The following is a 16003-nucleotide window of genomic DNA, read 5'->3' as shown; positions in this document are numbered from 1 at the left end:
TTTGCATGACGTAGGGTTTATGTACATACAACGGCGCGACGGGAAATTGCTGGAACTGGTTTTCTCACCATCGAAGCTGCGATTTGAGCGAGGGAGATTCAAACGAACTCGCGTATTGTAATGCGTATTATTATTGTAGGAAATTCAACGCGAGGAAATCTAGGCGCAAACCGAGCATTTGTAGACCGTTACCGATACTTTGTATATACAATGTAGTTTTGACCGTTAGAGATAGGCTGTATGCTTGTGGCGCGCATATGTGTGTGTGTAAGAATCGATCGGTTGGCCATGTCGCCGGTTCTCGCTCGAAGGATCGGGAATATTCCATGGCACGCGCCGAGAACTTGGCAACCGGGGAAAGGAAGAAACAAACGCCGATCGGGACGCTGGATATATAAGACCGAGCCCGCGTGGCCGGGCTCTCTCTCAGTCTATACGAGCTATCGTGTTGCGCTAGAGAACGTTTTCATTCGCTATTTAGAGATATCCAAAGACAAGTACTGAATAAAGTTGTTAAAGTATTTTTACGTAATTGAGTTGTTTGATTTCCGCGCGCCTCGCCGAGCAGAGCGGTTCAGCGCTCCACGGGCACCGTCCCACGACCTTATTTCCCTAATCCACCGACCACGCGTTCCGCAACAACGTCATACTTTTGCGATGCCTCCTAGTGTACATATAGGGAACTCGATAAATCGAATGAAATTTGTATTGGCGAAACTGTCATGCCTACAACTTCATTGTACGTGAATTTGAATTTCAAAGATTGTATACCTCGCAACGGTGGTACTCGATGAATATTCGTGTAGAAATTAATAATAATCGCTATGGTTTTTAATAAAAGGGACTTGGAAAAAGCATTTTCGCCTAATAAAGTTAGAAGAATTCGAAAAACTCTACCGACTTCTGTCAATGGAACGAAATCGAGTGTAAGTAAAAGAACAACTTCGTCGGTGCAAACAGGAACTTGTTCGCAGACAAGTATTAAGGTAATAGTAAGAATTCGACCACAAAATCAACGCGAGCTTCAGAGCAACTGTAAAATTGCCGTAAAATTTATCGATGATATAATGTTAATCTTCGATCCAAAAGAAGAGGAAAATCCTTTCTTTTACCGTGGAATTGCTCAAAAAGGTCGAGATTTACTTAAAAAACAAAATAAAGAATTACAATTCATTTTTGACAAAGTCTTTGATATATCATCCAGCAATAGTGATCTGTTTGAAGGAAGTACTAAAGATTTGATCACTAGACTCTTGGATGGCTATAATTGTTCTGTATTTGCATACGGGGCAACCGGTGCTGGAAAAACTCATACGATGCTTGGTAGTACCGAAGATCCTGGTATTACATACAGAACAGTAGCAGAATTATTTTTACAAATAGAAAAACAAGGTGAACATCGTGAATTTAATTTAGGTGTAACTTATCTAGAAATTTATAACGAGAATGTACAAGATCTATTACACAAGTCTGGACCTTTGCATTTAAGAGACGATGGTAGATGTGGAGTAATTGTTGCTGGTCTTAAAATAATTACCATTCACAGTGCAGAGGAATTATTAATACTTTTAGCAAAAGGTAATAAAAATCGTACGCAACATCCTACAGATGCAAATGAGGAAAGCAGCAGAAGTCATGCTGTCTTTCAGGTTTATATTAATATCACCAATAGATTGGATGGTCAAGTGAAACAAGTCAAGTTATCTATGATCGATTTAGCAGGATCTGAAAGAGCATCTGCCACAGGATGTAAAGGAGACAGATTCAAAGAAGGTGCAAATATTAATAAATCCTTATTGGCTCTTGGAAATTGCATTAATAATTTGGCAGATGGTGCAAAACATATAACTTACAGGGATTCTAAATTAACTCGATTATTGAAAGATTCATTGGGTGGAAATTGTCAAACTGTTATGATAGCTAATATTGCACCCACTAGTTTAAGTTACGAAGATACCTACAATACCTTAAGATATGCAAACAGAGCAAAGAAAATTAAGACTTGCATAAAGAAGAATATTATGTCTTGCGAAATGCATGTAACAGCATATATAAAAATGGTGGAAGAACAAAAGAAAGAAATAGACTATCTAAAGCAGAAGTTATTGACTGTAGAAAGTAGGTTGACACACGCATCACCGGATCTTAAAAATGCAAAGACGAATGAAGAGGAGGACAGGTGTACATTAACAATTAAAAACACATTAATTGAACTACTTCAAAAAAAGAAGGTTCTAAATGAGAAAATCCTCTCTTTGGAAAGTGCTCACAATATATTCTGTTTTAGAATTCAATATAAAAAAGCAGCAGATGAAAGATTACACGATTTAACTGCAGCTGTTGATGTCTTAACTACTGAAGAGCAAAATGCTAGTGGCAAGTCCCGTGTTAATAAATCCATGCATTACTTTGAAAGACAAAGGAATTCCTTGAAAGTACAAATGAAGACAGCATGGGAAGAATTGTGTTCAGTAGAGACAGAATTACAGAAATTGAGTGCAGAAATAAAGTTAAAGAAGTTGGAGAAGCTAGAAGATTTAATTGCATTGAAAATGTGTGAAATAGAACAATCAAGATTACAGCAGCAGTATGAACATGCAAAAAAAGTAAGCAATCTACAACAATGCGAAATGCAGTCCCACTATTCAATGATTAAACTGATGTGTGCAACATTACAAAATTATTATAACATAATGAGAGGCTATGGAACAATGACAGATACAATGAAAGAAGAATTTAAACAATTGATTAAGCTGTTGGAAGGTGCAAGAAATATCAAATGGTCAGATATAGAAACGATAAATGACGAAGAACAGTTTTACAATTTAACTTGTTTAGGCATAGCACATTTGATAGATCCACTCAGTAGCAACATACCAGCATATACATTATGTTCTTTGAGTAACCAGAACCAAGATAAGTGCACCAATGATGCTTTAAATACAACATTTAATGCATCTTGTCCACAGACAGACAGCATCTCTGACACACAAAATACAACCATTACATTGCTAGAAGATTCAAAGATGACACTCGGTAACAAAACAAGGGAACTGAAGGAAAACACCGAAGGGCTCAACAATGTTAATTGTATACAGGAAAAGTCGAGAAAACGAGGTCTTTCAGATAAAAATTCTATAAATCTAACAAAACCACCCATAAAACAACTCAAAAGAATATCGCCAAAGCACAAAGATCCACTGATCAAGACAGGTATCAATGATAAAGAAAATAATCACATGCAAAAATCACATACTGGAATGAGTGCAAAAAGTATTGCAATACTAAATAAATTGAAAGCGGATAAAGTTAGATTGAATAATCACGATATGAATGTTATAGATGGAGCATTAAAAGTAGTAAGAGGGAAAGAAAGGTATGGATCAATGACCTCACATCCATACCAAAAGTCTAATGATAAAAAAAAGTAAGCATGGAAAGTACATAGATAAGGAAATAACTTCTCCAGTCGGACAAACATTGGATTTTTGTAGTATATGTGCCATAATTTAATGTATTTAAAGTAAGGATGTATATTTTTCCTAAAGTGATTGAAAATTGCGCACTGTTTTATATTCATTCAAACTTCAACTACATCTTCGTCTCGAGTATTATGATAGCATAGTAACAAATAAAATGTATGTAAATATATATATATATATGTACGGACATACATTTATTTATATTCGAGTAAATGGGATGTGCTGAATACTGATTAAGCTAAGCTTTAAGATTATTTGTAATTAAATTAAGTGCCAAAAATTTAAATATAGAATGACGTTATTATACATGTATAGAGCCCATGTGAGGATAATGATAACAGTAGTAATTGCAAAATATTTAATATAAACTATTTTTAAATTAGAATTTAGAATTGGTACTATTTCTTATGTTTTCTAAAATTTTTTGTAAATTCGGTATTGTGCACATATTTGAAGCTGTGTTCTATATTTGCTTATAACTTTTAAATAAAGTATTTTATTAATACATTTGTATTACAAATTGTGGTTCTATTGTTTGACCATAATTAAAAGCACCCTTTATATTTACACATAAAATTTCACTTAGTTTTTTATACAAATGTTTTACAACTTAATTAGAGACAATACTGAAAAACTTATAATATTCTTAATTTCATTTATTCCACATTTTCATTATAATTAAGATTTAACATATTTTTAACAGCTTGTTTATATTTATTGATCGAAAAAGAATCTTCTCCATTATTTATTAAGTCTGAAACTGCAATTTTATATTCAGTTGCATGTGGTATATCTTCATAATTAAAATTGGTTGGGGAATTTGGCCAACAGTACATAGCCACTAAATTTTCTCGACTCTTATTTGTATCCCAGTTGTAATATTCCATATCTACTTCAGATTTTTCAGCTTCCCATGGTTCAATACGCTAAAATTATATGTACTATTATTATATAAATTTATAACAAATTATAAGTATTTAGCTTATTAACTCTTAATTTACCCAAGATACGTGAAACAAAGCTGTGAGAAGATAATACACATAATCTAAATTTTGTTTTCTTGTTGGACATCTGTCAGCAGTTATTGTTAGAAAATCTGTTTCAGAGTTGTATCTTTCACCCACTAATCTAAGCAGTTTGTCTTTAGCATGAGTATCCAAATGTAAAGAAGATAATTTTACCCTCAGACTTACTATTCTAGCAAGGGGTTCCCTTATTGTGGGAGAGGAATAACAGTAATCAGAAGTAATTATTTCAATAGGAAAGTGTTCTTCGCATGCTTTGTCTGTTTCTAAACCCTCTGGCCATTTAGTGCAGAATTTCTTTAATGCTTCACAGTGTGCTTTAATTGCAGGTGGAGTAAGATGTAAAAAGTTTGGAATTTTCATGAGTTCTACATTTCCATATTTATCTGGATGTGCATTTTTATTATGTTTATACCCTTGTCGTACAGGCAATGGTACAATTCCCGGATGAAACGTACGTGCAGTAGGCCAAATAGCTTGCCAATTTTGATCAGTTGGCATAATTTCAGCTTTGGGTTTGGCAACTGTGTGCACACGTTTACGTACTTTTTTCCGTGTAACATCTTTTTTGGATATTAACTCCAATACTCGAAATTCTATGAATGAAAACCAACATGGAGATACAATTTGATTGTTATTTCAGAAGAAGTATCTTCTAAGTTACTATAAACATTACCAGTATCTGTTGCTGTACAAAATGATGACGAAAGTTTCGTTGTAACTTTTAAAGTTATTTGAATAATGTCGGCATCAAAACGTCGCATTAATCCCATCATTTTAAAAGTTAGTAATTATATAGTTTCGGTAACCTCAAATCACTACTTACGAACTACGTTAGTTAGGTTAAATTCGTCTGATTTGTACCCCCTCTCCTTCGCGCCCTGTAAAGTTTTGCCAACTTAAAACAGTATTTTGATAATTCGCTTTCAAAAAATTAATATTTTTTTTCATATCTTTTCAATGTACATGTTTTTGAAACTGTACAAAAGAATTTGTTTGAATTCGTAAAATTAACAAAGTTATAAATGTTTGAAGAAAAAAGTGTATAGCTTACAACGTACGACTTGTAATTAATTACAATGTAATGGAAGAACGGTTCGAACACTTTTAATAAAGTATATGCCTTTAATTTAATAAAGTACAAAAAAAGTAATGCAATTCCATCAAAAAGAAAAGTAATAAAAAAGAAATTAAAAAATATGAAAACTCAAGGAAACTCGTCGAATCAACTAATAGAAGTAAAATGAATATAAAGGCAATATTGCTCAATGAAATTACGGGTAACTAATAATTATAAAATGCTGTTACCAGACTTACAAAATGCTTCTAATATTAGATCAGTAGATCATTATTTGGTTTGGGGCTTATAAGCACTTACGAACGCGTTAAAATACAAACTAGATAAGGAGAAATAAAAAAAAGATACGATATGTAATAACTCAATATATCATTTAATATATATTTTATTCTTTGTCTTTAGGGAAGTGAAATTATCCTATTTAAGCAAACAAGCATATTTACAATTTGTATACAATAAGTTTGCGAATTACATAGCATAATACGTAATGTTTTTATCCAAACAATTACGTTTTATCTAATGGATAAATTCACAAAACTAAAGTCATTTTATTTTATTTCATTCTGGAAAAGTGAATTATGAAATACTGATTAAAACAAAAATGACACAAATTTAAAAACTATATGTACTTCTGTGAACGAAATAAAATAGCACAGTAAATAAAACCACGTGACTGCGATAGAACATCATTAGTTCACTGTTTTCGGTACGTGTATCGATGGCCGATATATAGTGGGTCAAATAAATATATTTTTATTTGTATTACATTATTTGATTTTTTTGTATACTTTCTCTTATTATTTTTTTCACTGTAGACCTGTAATTATTTTGCATAATTAGTGACTTGTGTAATTTCTAGTGAATTTGTATCTATTTGGAGCAAAGAGATGTTAACTAATTTTGCTTACTGAGCAAAATATAAAAAAAAATCGAATTCTAAGTTAGCATTAAATAGTAGTCTCACTACATAAAATCATATGCACTATCATATTTCTGTTTCAAAATTAAACAATTTTTTATATTTACTGCAACTTACACAGTAAGTGTACACATTTACATATAAAATATTAAATACGTACTTTGTTATAAATCAAAAGACTATACATTGAAAATATAAAGAGTAAAACGATTGATAAGTTATTTCAGTCTTCAAAATAATTTAGACACATAGTACAATAATTAAAACTCAAAGAATTTAATTACACTTTACAAACTATACTTCAGTAGTATAATTATATCGGATATTTTGCAATTATTACTTTCATCATTACCTTTATAAAATAGAATGATACAAGTACAGCATCACTCATCTTGAGCCATTAAAACACTGAAACTTTTTAATTACAAATATATAATGCTTTATCAATTCTCTAGGCACTTTACACGCACCGATATAAATAATGATATATGTATATTTACATACATTTCATTTGTTACTACACTACCATGGTACTCGAGACGAAGATGGGGTTGGAACGAATCTGAAAATACATACAAATTTTAATCATTTTAAGGAAAACACATGTCGCTACTATAATTATGTTAAACTATTGAAAATACTGTGCTTAGCACAGATGTTTGCTTTTGAGGTGCATACCCAGAAGCACAGAGCTTGTTCATACTACCAGAGATAAATGAAAGAATATGTGAGACATGTTCTCTGTGAATTATAAGTATGAATATGCCATACACGCATTCAGATAATATAGACAAGCTTTGTATCGCGTACATTAGCAATGTACACATTTTTCAATTTTACAAGGTCACTGAAAAGCTTTCTTCCTTGATAATTTTTTATGGTGCCATACAATCAATCTACCACCACTGTTATTTACTGTACGAAATAAATTTGATACAGATTATAACATTATTTATATTAATTAATACTATCATTTATACATGCGTCTTTTCTATGTTTTCATACTAATACTGTACGTATTTCTACAGAATTAAAATTACTCATATACCTATATAGATTCCATACTTACTTCTTGATTCCATTTGTCTTCTGATATGGATGTGTAGTCATTAATCCACGCCTCTCTTTTGCTCTTACTACTTTCAATGATCGATCTGTTACATTCATAACATGACTGTTCTTTTTACATTTATCCGCTTTCAATTTATTTAGTATTGCAATACTTTTTGCACTCATTCCAGTATGTGATTTTTGCATGTGATTATTTTCTTTATCATTGATACCTGTCTTGATCAGTGGATCTTTGTGCTTTGGCGATATTCTTTTGAGTTGTTTTATGGGTGGTTTTGTTAGATTTATAGAATTTTTATCTGAAAGACCTCGTTTTCTCGACTTTTCCTGTATACAATTAACATTGTTGAGCCCTTCGGTGTTTTCCTTCAGTTCCCTTGTTTTGTTACCGAGTGTCATCTTTGAATCTTCTAGCAATGTAATGGTTGTATTTTGTGTGTCAGAGATGCTGTCTGTCTGTGGACAAGATGCATTAAATGTTGTATTTAAAGCATCATTGGTGCACTTATCTTGGTTCTGGTTACTCAAAGAACATAATGTATATGCTGGTATGTTGCTACTGAGTGGATCTATCAAATGTGCTATGCCTAAACAAGTTAAATTGTAAAACTGTTCTTCGTCATTTATCGTTTCTATATCTGACCATTTGATATTTCTTGCACCTTCCAACAGCTTAATCAATTGTTTAAATTCTTCTTTCATTGTATCTGTCATTGTTCCATAGCCTCTCATTATGTTATAATAATTTTGTAATGTTGCACACATCAGTTTAATCATTGAATAGTGGGACTGCATTTCGCATTGTTGTAGATTGCTTACTTTTTTTGCATGTTCATACTGCTGCTGTAATCTTGATTGTTCTATTTCACACATTTTCAATGCAATTAAATCTTCTAGCTTCTCCAACTTCTTTAACTTTATTTCTGCACTCAATTTCTGTAATTCTGTCTCTACTGAACACAATTCTTCCCATGCTGTCTTCATTTGTACTTTCAAGGAATTCCTTTGTCTTTCAAAGTAATGCATGGATTTATTAACACGGGACTTGCCACTAGCATTTTGCTCTTCAGTAGTTAAGACATCAACAGCTGCAGTTAAATCGTGTAATCTTTCATCTGCTGCTTTTTTATATTGAATTCTAAAACAGAATATATTGTGAGCACTTTCCAAAGAGAGGATTTTCTCATTTAGAACCTTCTTTTTTTGAAGTAGTTCAATTAATGTGTTTTTAATTGTTAATGTACACCTGTCCTCCTCTTCATTCGTCTTTGCATTTTTAAGATCCGGTGATGCGTGTGTCAACCTACTTTCTACAGTCAATAACTTCTGCTTTAGATAGTCTATTTCTTTCTTTTGTTCTTCCACCATTTTTATATATGCTGTTACATGCATTTCGCAAGACATAATATTCTTCTTTATGCAAGTCTTAATTTTCTTTGCTCTGTTTGCATATCTTAAGGTATTGTAGGTATCTTCGTAACTTAAACTAGTGGGTGCAATATTAGCTATCATAACAGTTTGACAATTTCCACCCAATGAATCTTTCAATAATCGAGTTAATTTAGAATCCCTGTAAGTTATATGTTTTGCACCATCTGCCAAATTATTAATGCAATTTCCAAGAGCCAATAAGGATTTATTAATATTTGCACCTTCTTTGAATCTGTCTCCTTTACATCCTGTGGCAGATGCTCTTTCAGATCCTGCTAAATCGATCATAGATAACTTGACTTGTTTCACTTGACCATCCAATCTATTGGTGATATTAATATAAACCTGAAAGACAGCATGACTTCTGCTGCTTTCCTCATTTGCATCTGTAGGATGTTGCGTACGATTTTTATTACCTTTTGCTAAAAGTATTAATAATTCCTCTGCACTGTGAATGGTAATTATTTTAAGACCAGCAACAATTACTCCACATCTACCATCGTCTCTTAAATGCAAAGGTCCAGACTTGTGTAATAGATCTTGTACATTCTCGTTATAAATTTCTAGATAAGTTACACCTAAATTAAATTCACGATGTTCACCTTGTTTTTCTATTTGTAAAAATAATTCTGCTACTGTTCTGTATGTAATACCAGGATCTTCGGTACTACCAAGCATCGTATGAGTTTTTCCAGCACCGGTTGCCCCGTATGCAAATACAGAACAATTATAGCCATCCAAGAGACTAGTGATCAAATCTTTAGTACTTCCTTCAAACAGATCACTATTACTGGATGATATATCAAAGACTTTGTCAAAAATGAATTGTAACTCTTTATTTTGTTTTTTAAGTAAATCTCGACCTTTTTGAGCAATTCCACGGTAAAAGAAAGGATTTTCCTCTTCTTTTGGATCAAAAATTAGCATTTTGTCATCGACAACCTTTATGACAGTTTTACAGCAACTCAAAAGCTCGCGTTGATTCTGTGGTCGAATCCTTACTATTACTTTAATGCTCGTCTGCGAACCAGTTTCTGTTTGCACGGATGAAGCTGTGCTTCCACTTGTACTCGGTTTCGTTTCATTAGGAGAAAATCGTGGTTTCGTAAATTTTTTAACTTTATTCGGCGAAAATGCCTTCGCTAAATCTCTCTTAAAAACCATAACAACTTCTATCGGCTTTCACTCAAACATTCCTAACAAACCGTTAAGAGTAATGCAATCTTTGAAATTCAAATTGATATACTGTGAAGTTACCTTTGTTAGCAGTTCTGCCAATACTATTTATATTTGATTAACCAAAGTCACTATACTATTATGATTTTGAGAATAATTATAGGTGGATAGGGATACAAGAAAATAACTATATTGTTTTGTGGTTTAAATACTTATAGTACGAGGCATGTTGAACGAAAGGTAGTAAAGACGAAGAGTGATTATACACTGGATAGACAGAGATGCATAAATGCTACATACTCTTTTTATCAAGTACAAAATCAGACTCACGGTTTAATTGTCTCTCGCTCAGTATGTTCATAGGTAGATACTAGAGTCTGTTGTGCTATAGATAGAAAATCTTCATGTGAATTGTTCAGTAAGTTCATTGCACGTGTTCTTATCTATGTAACTGTAAGAAGTAGAAGTAAATGGTAGTTTTTTTTTTCATATTTCAATATAGAAAATCTGTAACGTATACTCAAAGTTGGTATTAAATACCGCTAAGTTACGTTCTTACTATCAATTCAATGTAAAAACTTGTATTTGAAATTAATCTAATACATTATACATGTAACACATAATATAGTAATATATGTATAATATTTTTGTGAGCTATAACAGTAATATTATTAAAACATCACGTAACAAAAAAGTATATATATAACGTTACAGAGACAAAATTATTATTGGATAGATTTATTCTTGAAATGGCGGGTACATAACATAACCTGTAAGGAAGTCAAGATGTACTATCAGAACGAAAATACGAAAACTTCCTAGTATAACTATACTGCACAAACGCAGAAATAGAATGGTCCTACAAAACGTTAGCTGTAATTTTATTAAATCTCTCAGTAATGCATACATTAGACAAAATGAACGTAATGGCAACAAATGTGCCCAAAGGTTGTATATGGCATTGTCTCTGCTTACTCCACAAGAGGTGATGAAACTTCAGTAAATCTATTTTTGAAAAGATAACGAGATACATTAAATATTGTATTACAGGTCACTGCAATTTTACAAGCTAACGAGTATACCAAGGAATTTGATGGACAAAGCTCTATAAAATATTACGACTCGAATCAGTTGGCATCTAATAATCCTATAGAAGATAGTAGATCAGAGGCCCAATGCTTACTTACAAAAGGTACAGATATTGTACAAAGTATCAACAAAGATACCTATTTGCAAAATGTTTAGCAGACTTATACTTATTTTCTCAGAGACATATTTCTAAAAGTACACATTTATTTTAGGAATTTTATTGGGTGTGTTTGATGGTCATGGAGGTGGCACCTGTGCACAAGTCGTATCAAAAAGACTTTTTCATTATATATCAGCATGTTTGTTACCTAGAAAATTACTGAAACAATATCTGAACACAGTGAATTCAAATAATAAATTAGAACTTCTTCAAGTATTTAGTGATAAAGTGGAGTTTATTTCTGAGATCAAAAGTCTTTATCAAACAAGTTTCCTAAATTTTGTCAAGGATTTAGCAGAAGTGGAATGTATAAAAGAGTTTCAAATGGAAACAGCTTTAGAGAATGCGTTCCTCAGATTAGACAATGATTTGTCAAATGAAGCACTTTTAAACTTAGATAAAAAGGATACTGCTAAAACCCTTGCTGTTGCAATGTCTGGTGCTGTGGCTGCTGTTGCACACATTGACGGTCCACACCTTCATGTTGCTGGAGTCGGTGACTGCCAGGCAGTACTTGGCATACTTTCTGGTACGAATCATTTCTAACAAATTTTTGTATTTTTATTAAAGAGAAATATAATATTTGTTTTTGTTATACATTGAATTGTAGAAGATGATGGTTGGTCTGCAAAATTGATGACTGTGGAACATAATACCAATAACCGTGTAGAAGTTGAAAGAATTTTGTTAGAACATCCAGCAAATGAAAAAACGACCGTAATTAAAATGGAACGACTTCTTGGTCAATTAGCGCCTCTCCGTTCCCTAGGCGATTTTCGGTATAAATGGAGCAAGAAAATTTTACAGGAAGTAGCGGTACCGTATTTTGGTGAAGCCGCGATTCCACCAAATTATCGTACTCCACCATATTTAACGGCGAAACCAGAAGTTAGATATCATAGGCTAACGCCTAGAGATAAATTTCTTATAATAGCGAGCGACGGCCTGTGGGACTTAATATCACCCTTACAGGCCGTGCGTTTAGTGGGCGAACATATGAGCGGAAAAGTAACATTGAGTCCGTTGAGATTACCTCGCAAAAATATGAAACTTTCTGATATAAACAAAATGTTGTTGCAACGTAAAGAGGGCTTAAAAAAGAAACCCCTTGATAATAATGCAGCAACACACTTATTGCGAAACGCACTCGGTGGCACAGAATACGGTATAGATCACACCAAATTATCGCAATTATTGACCCTACCTAGTGAAGTGGTACGGATATTTCGAGATGATATTACGATAACAGTTGTTTATATGGATTCTGAATTTTTAAGACACTGTCCTCCGTGAATCAAGAAAATTTTTCTATTATATTTGTACATTCTTCTATAATTGACATGGTTTTCGAATTCAACCGAAAACCATCGACATATTATCGTGTACAGCTTGTTATTTATTTAGTTAACAATAAAAACAATTTACATGGAAACAGTTTTCTGCTTATTTGCAATACGTACACATTTATCACATACTATGTTTAATCGCGTAATTTGACGAATCATTTAAATCGATTATTCGTTATTTTATTTTTTCGAACAAAAGAATATAGGTATCATAGACAATTCGTCAGCAATGTCTAAATAGAATCAAAATTATAAAATATACAAACAAATTGCTAACCTATCCTATAATTGTAAATATCATTCAGAAATGCCTTCCGAGCCTACATATTGTACAGTTAATTTGTTAGGTACAATTATAGCGATGATTATAATATAGAAACACATAGAGTCATTATACGTGTCATGAGCCACATTTCAATTTCTTCTTTGCATCTCTTAATAAAAAACAGTATCGTCTTTCTGCCGACTGAAATATAACGGTTTTTCATTTCAAAATATATACTCATTCTGTGCTTTTTATATTTACTTTGATAAATAGTATTTGTGATTAAGCATCAAGCTTATAATATTATTGCATATTAAGTGTTAAAACAAAAAAAAAGAGAGGAAGAGGAAAAGGGAAACAAGAACCTAAGTTCCAATTGTTTTCGTATAAATACTGTATAGAAGTGACGGTAATCAAATAAGATATAAGGCAAGCGCGTGTAACTGAAACATACTTTTGGAAGTGTACATTGATTTACTTCCTTAAAAAAGTCCAAGTATCAACCTTCTTGACCAAAATCTTCTTTGAATTTTTCCAACTTTGTCATGTCTTCTTCATTTACTGTAGGACGCGTAGTTGCCAATGACTTCAACATATCTTTCTAAATATGAAAAAGTTATACCATATATAATGAGTATTTTAAAATATCTCGACAAAAGAATAAATGTTTTCAATATTTACCATAGTTACAGGTGGTTCGTACAATTTGTCACCTTCAACTTCCATCCAATTCATTTCGATGGCAGCTGGGTCTCCAGGTGAACACGGTGTAAGTAAATCGTCCACGATGACGGAAGGATCTTTCGGCGATGGTCCTTTTACGCGTTTAAAATGTGTTGCGGTTTGGACTTGTCTAACTGGCTGCATAAGTGCATCTCTTACAATAATACTTATATCAGCCCCCGAATATCCATCAGTAGCCGCTGCTAGTCTCTTGAAATCTTTATCTACTAGACAGTGAGAAGTACTTCCTAAATGGAGTTTGAACATGATAACGCGAGCTTGCTCATCAGGCAAAGGAATGTAAATCCTTTTTTCAAATCTTCTTCTGATAGCAGAATCCAAAACCCATGGTATATTGGTAGCTCCTAGCACTAATATACCATCATTATCTGATCCAACACCTAATGTACAGATTAAATACACGTATATTTATCATATACAAACATTGATACGTTGCAAATATTTTTCATTACCTTGCATTTGAACTAAAAATTCTGTTTTTATTCTTCTTGCAGATTCTGACTCATTGTCAGAACGTGATGAGCACAGTGAATCAATCTCATCAATAAATATAATGCTAGGTTTATGTTGACGAGCTAGTTCAAACAAATTTTTAACAAGCTTTTCAGACTCTCCGAGCCACTTGCTCACCAAGTCAGATGATGACACAGAGAAGAACGTCGAATTATTAGCTTCTGTCGCAACAGCCTTTGCTAGATATGATTTTCCAGTACCTGGTGGCTGAAAATATCTCAAAATTATATATAAAAAAACATTTATACAAAATTATCAATAATGTTTGTATAAAAAGTTACCCCAAACAGCAAAATGCCCTTCCATGGAATTCTTTTTCCAGTAAAGAGGTGAGGAAAACGTATTGGTAAAATAACAGCCTCTTTTAAAGCTTCCTTGGCTCCATCAAGACCAGCAACATCACTCCATTTGACATCTGGCTTTTCAATAATTATTGCTCCTTCCAATTTGCTTTGAAGTTTTTTCTTTTCAGGATCACTATCAGTGTCACTATCTCCACTGTCACTTTTCTTATCCTCAATTTTAGAATTATCTTCACCTGCCTTTACAGGTTTCTTTTTACTCTTCTTTAAATAAGCTTTTAGCTTTTCAGCTCTCTCTAAGTATTGTGTACATTTTGCTCTTATGCTTTCTTTGGCTCTGTCTCCTTGTGCTTCATCTAAAACAACAAATATAATATGAGAATGTTGGATTAATTTTAATCTAAATCTAACTTGTTACAAAAGAAACTCGTTAACATCCATACATTTAATAGAGTGTAGAAAATATTCAACTGCATGCTCATACAACCTAAGTGCTTCTTCATAATTTTTGTTACGATCTTCTTCCGTTGCTTTGGTAACCAGGTCTATGGCTTTCTATGAAATACCAAATGGATTGCTAAGTATAATCTTCAATTCAATATTCAAACCAATACAGTGAAAATAACGCGTTCCGATGGCTCACCTGTAATATTGTGCCTAGAGCCATTGTATTACTATAAATTGCACCTAACCTTTGCTTCGCTCTATAAACTTCGAATATTTACACGAGAACCTATCGTCACGATGAGACGTAACGCCCCAAAAAAATAAGGAGAAACGGCGGTCAAACAGCGACCTACCGCATTAATAAAGTACACTGCTTCAGTTGATCTCTTTCAGTGTTAAAATTCCCAATTTTTCTATCACTTGATAACCTTCAAAATTTAGTTGTCCCAACGTCACCGCTTGACATATTACATTCCTCACTTATACACTGAAGAAATTGTTAAAGCACTGCATGCACAATGCAGCATTTTCACATATAGCGTCAATAATGTCGTGTTCATAGAATATATAAATTCAAAATATTCGCTGTGGACATTTAAATACGAAAAGAATACAAAAACTTACAATACTATGCGATAATAAAATCGAAAATATTCACAACCGTTAGAATGCTGTTTCGATCAAATTTGTATCGGGGCGTATATAAAACTTCTGGTTTTTTTTAAACAGATGATATGTATAAAGGTTCTTGGCCTAAATAAATAAATATTTAAGTAATGACCTTTAAAATTAATTGGTCACGAGTTATTTGATAGTATTAACAGTTGCGATCATAAAATAAAGAATGTATTGTTTCTGTTGATAATCATGGATCATAGAAAATAGATTGTAAAATTATGAGAACTAAATATTTATGTTATTTATGTTGACAGTGAGTTTCACGGTTTAAAAATTA

At 32.6% G+C, this 16003-nt stretch overlaps 5 protein-coding genes across 9 annotated transcripts; 2 read left to right on the top strand and 3 right to left on the bottom strand.

Annotated features, from left to right (window-relative positions):
• Positions 1–733: 733 nt before the first annotated feature.
• Positions 734–3855, top strand: LOC143342913 (kinesin-like protein KIF18A). Its single transcript, XM_076767238.1, has one exon. It carries the CDS (start codon positions 825–827, stop codon positions 3429–3431), a length of 2607 nt encoding a protein of 868 aa, XP_076623353.1. The 5' UTR covers positions 734–824; the 3' UTR covers positions 3432–3855.
• Positions 3856–3996: 141 nt separating this feature from the next.
• Positions 3997–5388, bottom strand: Mrps35 (mitochondrial ribosomal protein S35). 2 transcript variants are annotated; one of them, XM_076767250.1, is made up of 3 exons: positions 5184–5388; positions 4676–5103; positions 3997–4408 (listed from the first exon to the last, which is right to left on the bottom strand). In XM_076767250.1, exons 1-3 carry the CDS (start codon positions 5281–5283, stop codon positions 4139–4141), a joined length of 798 nt encoding a protein of 265 aa, XP_076623365.1. In that variant the 5' UTR covers positions 5284–5388; the 3' UTR covers positions 3997–4138. The 2 variants fall into 2 exon arrangements, with proteins under 2 accessions (XP_076623365.1, XP_076623364.1); XM_076767249.1 differs by having other exon boundaries at positions 4484–5103; positions 5184–5387.
• Positions 5273–10426, bottom strand: LOC143342914 (kinesin-like protein KIF18A). The gene is made up of 4 exons (XM_076767239.1): positions 10264–10426; positions 7574–10158; positions 6857–7066; positions 5273–5388 (listed from the first exon to the last, which is right to left on the bottom strand). Exons 2-3 carry the CDS (start codon positions 9931–9933, stop codon positions 7027–7029), a joined length of 2400 nt encoding a protein of 799 aa, XP_076623354.1. The 5' UTR covers positions 9934–10158; positions 10264–10426; the 3' UTR covers positions 5273–5388; positions 6857–7026.
• Positions 10427–10449: 23 nt separating this feature from the next.
• On the top strand, positions 10450–12868 carry Pdp (pyruvate dehydrogenase [acetyl-transferring]-phosphatase 1-like protein, mitochondrial). 3 transcript variants are annotated; one of them, XM_076767241.1, is made up of 5 exons: positions 10450–10600; positions 10897–11167; positions 11233–11374; positions 11484–11960; positions 12042–12868. In XM_076767241.1, exons 2-5 carry the CDS (start codon positions 11036–11038, stop codon positions 12722–12724), a joined length of 1434 nt encoding a protein of 477 aa, XP_076623356.1. In that variant the 5' UTR covers positions 10450–10600; positions 10897–11035; the 3' UTR covers positions 12725–12868. The 3 variants fall into 3 exon arrangements, with proteins under 3 accessions (XP_076623356.1, XP_076623357.1, XP_076623358.1); XM_076767242.1 differs by lacking the exon at positions 10450–10600 and adding an exon at positions 10601–10617 and having other exon boundaries at positions 10878–11167; XM_076767243.1 differs by lacking the exon at positions 10450–10600 and adding an exon at positions 10792–10809.
• Positions 12720–15678, bottom strand: Vps4 (vacuolar protein sorting 4). 2 transcript variants are annotated; one of them, XM_076767245.1, is made up of 7 exons: positions 15245–15678; positions 15045–15156; positions 14581–14957; positions 14239–14506; positions 13724–14166; positions 13497–13643; positions 12720–13243 (listed from the first exon to the last, which is right to left on the bottom strand). In XM_076767245.1, exons 1-6 carry the CDS (start codon positions 15266–15268, stop codon positions 13542–13544), a joined length of 1326 nt encoding a protein of 441 aa, XP_076623360.1. In that variant the 5' UTR covers positions 15269–15678; the 3' UTR covers positions 12720–13243; positions 13497–13541. The 2 variants fall into 2 exon arrangements, with proteins under 2 accessions (XP_076623360.1, XP_076623359.1); XM_076767244.1 differs by having other exon boundaries at positions 12720–13643; positions 15245–15676.
• Positions 15679–16003: the final 325 nt, after the last annotated feature.

This window comes from Colletes latitarsis, chromosome 6 (assembly GCF_051014445.1).
Source record: "Colletes latitarsis isolate SP2378_abdomen chromosome 6, iyColLati1, whole genome shotgun sequence".
Taxonomy (NCBI): Eukaryota; Metazoa; Arthropoda; class Insecta; order Hymenoptera; family Colletidae; genus Colletes; species Colletes latitarsis.
The sequence above is the reverse complement of the archived record's forward strand: the minus strand, read 5'-3'. Positions and strand labels throughout refer to the sequence as shown.